This window comes from Juglans regia, chromosome 14 (assembly GCF_001411555.2).
Source record: "Juglans regia cultivar Chandler chromosome 14, Walnut 2.0, whole genome shotgun sequence".
In the NCBI taxonomy this organism is placed as follows: Eukaryota; Viridiplantae; Streptophyta; class Magnoliopsida; order Fagales; family Juglandaceae; genus Juglans; species Juglans regia.
The window spans coordinates 21,672,823-21,677,660 of NC_049914.1; the positions used below are offsets into that span (position 1 = coordinate 21,672,823).

At 35.8% G+C, this 4,838-nt stretch overlaps 1 protein-coding gene across 1 annotated transcript; it reads right to left on the reverse strand.

Annotated features, from left to right (window-relative positions):
• Positions 1 to 551: 551 nt before the first annotated feature.
• Positions 552 to 3,965, reverse strand: LOC108985856. The gene is made up of 5 exons (XM_018958301.2): positions 3,413 to 3,965; positions 3,052 to 3,305; positions 1,550 to 1,761; positions 1,184 to 1,445; positions 552 to 1,022 (listed from the first exon to the last, which is right to left on the reverse strand). Exons 1-5 carry the CDS (start codon positions 3,642 to 3,644, stop codon positions 687 to 689), a joined length of 1,296 nt encoding a protein of 431 aa, XP_018813846.1. The 5' UTR covers positions 3,645 to 3,965; the 3' UTR covers positions 552 to 686.
• Between the last annotated feature and the right edge of the window lie 873 nt (positions 3,966 to 4,838).

The following is a 4,838-nucleotide window of genomic DNA, read 5'->3' on the forward strand; positions in this document are numbered from 1 at the left end:
TGAAGAATCTTTTGGTGGAATATTCAGACTTAATATTCCAGTCGTTTTATTTTTTATTTTTAATCGAAATTGATGAATAGTGACTGCATCTAAGTTCCAAACTGCATATCCAATTTCTTAAATGGCACCATCGGAATCTTTTCATAGAATATTCAGGGCTAATATTCTATATTCCTCCTGTTAGTGTTAAAATTAGGCATGTATGATGGGAGACTAAAATTGCTGATTATGAGGTTTAAAAACTAACATCGTTTGCATAGCCATACATGTTTGTAAGACCTGCAGAAAGCATGAAGCCCAAGCTCAACCTCAACAAGTCTACTGTCATGATCTTTAGTGAGTTCTGGTTTTTTTTTTTTTTTTCTTTTCAAATTTATGAGGTGCTCCAAATTATGAAACTTCATTGGAAAGTTCAATTTCAGTACTTAAGAAATCCAACAAAGATTCAAATCTCTCTCTCTCTCTCTCTCTCTCTCTCTAAGGCCATCAGTCCCAGATATATGAGGTCTATTACAAAAGTCTATTGGGCCCAAGGATATATGTATAAAATCTATTGAAACAGGGATTATAACATTCAAATTTTCCAGTAACAAATGTAATGTACATATCTGTCAATCTCTGAAAGAAGAAAAAAAATCAATCACCTACACAATCAACAATTTGGATGATGAGAAGTTATGACAACTTCATGGTAGAACTTTGGCTTTTCTGGGTCTATATAAAATTGCTTCTTCTCCAAGTAAAAGCGCCCTTAAAATGGCCTCACATACACCATTGTAATGCACAATTAAATGTCCACCATCTGGAACTTCATGATATCGAATCCAGGGTAGCTTCCCAGAAACAAATCTTTGGAGTTGAAAAGGCACGACCTTGTCTTCGTAACCTTGCCATATGTGTACAGAGCTTTCATTTTTAGGGTATGGATTCCTTATATCCATTGGGTCAAATTCCCATTTGCCAAAAGCCAGCATAAAGTCATGACGAAGAGTATCAAAAACACTTCGTTCTCGTATCTTATCCTGTAGGTTGAAATAAAATGTTTATCACAATCATCATAAAACACAACTTCCCAGTATAAAACTTGGAACTTATAAATTTTCTATTTATTTATGAATCACTTGACTACAGGACCAGGAACCTCTCTCCTTCCAGCTTTTTTGCAGATGGAAAATGCAGTTACCTGGGTGAGCATTGGGAACCCTGATATAGTCTTCAAAATATCGATGTCTCGGTCATTGAAAAATAATGGGTTTCTTTCAAGGACAGAAGTTGAAGGGAGCCATTTCTGAGTCACCCACCAGTACAGTAGTCCAGGTGCATAATTTGCAAACCAGATTGACCACCGAACCAGTTTCCTCCTGTAGTCCTCCCGTATCAGGCTATGAGGGAGTGAAGGCCACCAATAATTCACAACTGGGACTACAAAGGCCACACCAGCTAGCCTGGAAAATTGGTTTTGAGGCAAAATTTAATAGTTGCTTCCTGACGTGACTGAGCAGGAGGGAAGAAAACTATTGAAACTAGAAGTTTAAAGAAAGTGTTTTACCTGTCTGGTATGTATTTGAGGCAACTCCATGTGGTGTATGATCCCATTGAGACTCCGATCACATAAAACTTGGATCCCAACTCTAATTGGTCAGCAAGTTCTTGAATGTCAAAAGCTTCACTCTTTACTGTGCGCTTTGGGTCTGGATCACTTTCTCCATATCCCGCCCGATCATATAGCAGAAAGTATATGCCCAACTCATCTATTAGTTCCTGCAAAACGATTAGAAACAAGCCGTGTACAAGTAAAGCAACCTCCAAAAGAAAGAGTTTCAAATTTGAGAGTCCCAAAAGCTGTGAAACACAAACCCCAATTCCTCTTCCAAACTACTGACACAAAACCCACTAATCCATGCAATAATGACAACATAAATAAATTATTTTTCAGCTGTTCTTTTTTTATAAAAATAAAAAATAAAGTACCTTTTTATGATTGGTTCTAAAAATGGGTTTTTTTTTTGGCTAAGTTGATTTTAATTTTAAGTTAAGATTGGACTAAAAGGTACTCAATGAGGTTACAGTTGAAATATACAATGGAAGTTCAGGACTTAATGAGACATTAATGACATCTATGAGTTTCCAGCTAGTCAGTGGGAGTTTCCATTTTTCTTGACAGAGAAATTAGTGGCTTTGACATTTTTATTCTAAGTTGGATTAAGAATATTAATTTTAAGAATTCATGCCTTCTATATAACACAAAATACTAATATTTCCCCTATTAAAAATGCAAATATGAGCTTTAAGAATGAACTAGACAAATTTTTTGCAACAGAAATAGGCTTAGTATCCCAGAGGCAGATAGGAGGGAAAACCAGGTGACAATTATGAAATAAAGCATTTACCGCAATTCAGATATCAATTACTTGCAAATGAATAAGAACCCATTTAACCTAAGAACTCAGGTTTCCTCTAGTACTGCACCATATGCTTTAATATAAATACTGAACAATCAGGTGACACCACTGCTCATTGATCAATTTCATTTGAAATTGATATATTGAGCAGCTACAGAGACAAGACACACAAGAATAGAGCTAAAATAAACGCAAATTTTCAAGGTTGTCTTTCCATAGATTGAACTGACACCTTACTGGTAGATAGATCCGGATTCAATTGTAGACCTGGTAAGAATTGATTATAATAATACCTAATCAATCGGAAACAGTTAAAGTATCTTTATAGTATAGATTTTGTTTGATATACACACCTTGATATGTACATAAGTGTGTGATCAAAATTACTTCCCAGGCCTTTCGGCCGCTATTTTCCTTTATATTCACATATGTGAAAGGTTGGTATCATTGGCGTTTCTTATATGTTTTCTGAACAGCTTCTATCAGTTCCGAACAGCTTCTATCAGTTCCAACAGTTTTCTGTCATTATTTATCCAACGCAGACAGTATACTAATACGAACCCTAATTTTTCCTTTTTTTTTCTACCGAGAATGTCGAAAGCTTCAGATTCTCAGGAAGTGGATTGAGAAGAGAGATTGATTAACGTACTTGGGGTACCAGAAAATTCATCTCTTTGGAGCTTCCAAGGCCGTGCACAAGAATGATTTTGCACTTTGCCTTCTCTTTGGGGACACCTCTCTCTCTGTAAGCCAGGTACCTTCCATCTTTGAGCCTGATTCTTGTTGAGGTCGAAGGAGAATCCTCCACCAACCCAGTACCTAGTGGCGGGGGCAGTTGGGTTGCCTGATAAACCATTCCCAGAAGACCCATCAGCAAGACAACGGCCGTTTTGGAAACCATTCCTGAGGGAATAAAAGGGTAGATCTGGCTGACATCTTTCCAACCGAAATGATCATACAGAAAAATCCCAGAAAGAAGAAGACAAAGGGGATAGAAGTGAGCTTAATACCTGATACAGACTTTGTTTTCTGTTTCAGAGGATCCCAAAGATTAAAATGATGTCTGATTTCTTTTTCCTTCTCTGTTGACTTGCCTATGGAAGCTGGTTTTTCCAAGTTCTTCTCACCGCGGGCTCGGGGGTGGCAAGGATTTTGACTGCCTGCTCTCAGCCTGTAATGTCCATTCCTTACAAATTTTTTAACTTTTGTGGACACCCTGTGAAGGGTCTGGGGAATGGGCATTTTTTATGGCCTCCTATTGCAAATATTATGGTTGCTCCGTTTCGTGGACAGATGACTCAGATCTACCTTTTAAGGTTGCTCCGGTTTGTGCAGCCAAAAAATAGGAAAATAAAAATGAATAAAATAAACACACAGTATGTATTTATATAGCAAATCCTTTCAGTTCCCTTTACCTTTTCTACGGCCTGGAGAAAACCTCAAAGGGAATTTTAGCAAAAGACTAGTATTTTTGTGGGGGTTATGTAGTTTTTCAACCCCTACAAACAGAAAAAGCACAAACCCACTTCTAGTTCTCCCCCAAAGAAGCAGCTCTCTTGTTTTTTCCTCTTTTTTTTTTTTTTTTTTTTTTTTTTTTTTTTTTTTTTTTTTTTTTTGTGGACTTTGAGGATGTTTCAGCTGCAAAATATTCTTTCTAGCTGATTCTCACTTTTTCTATTCTAATTTATTAAAAGTGAACTGATTCTATCTCAAAGTTGGTGAGAATTAACCATTCTTTTTATACATATAGAGCTGGTTGACATGAATCTGTGCAAGATTTTGCATGTTAAACAACAGTCATCCACTATCTAAGGTATATATATATATATATATCAAGAGATTTATTATTAAATTCTACAAAGAAAAAGTTCGAACACAAACATAAAACAGGCAAGGAAATTTTTTTTTTTTTTTTCAATTTTTCTTATTTTTTGGCACGACAAGTTACTTTTCCTATAATTCTTTATAATTTGTGTGGTGGAGTTCATGCCCCACAATGACATCATGGGTTCTGGGTTTATACCAATATGTGGGAATATTCTATATAGAGGTTTTTTGTTCTAGATTTTTTGTTCTGGGTTGAGTAGATTTTTTGTTCTATATATTAGTTCCTTGCTGGCCTCTCCTACATATGATTGCAACTTCTTATTTTATTTCCATACGTTTTCTATAGAAGACGATATTTCTTTCCTAAGTTTCCTTAATACTTCAGCCCATGTTGAAAGGAATCTTCATCTTCTTCCTTAGCTTCCATTTTTTTTGCCAGAATATACTCCTGGACAACTTGGCCTGCAAACATACTAACAATTTATTTCCTGAAACTAAGGCCATGTTTAGAAATTGAAGAACTTTGTCATTTTTTTTTTTAATTTTTTTTTTTAACAAAACTTGAGATGGGTTTTGATTGGTTTTGGTAAAAGTGGGTGGGTAGAATTA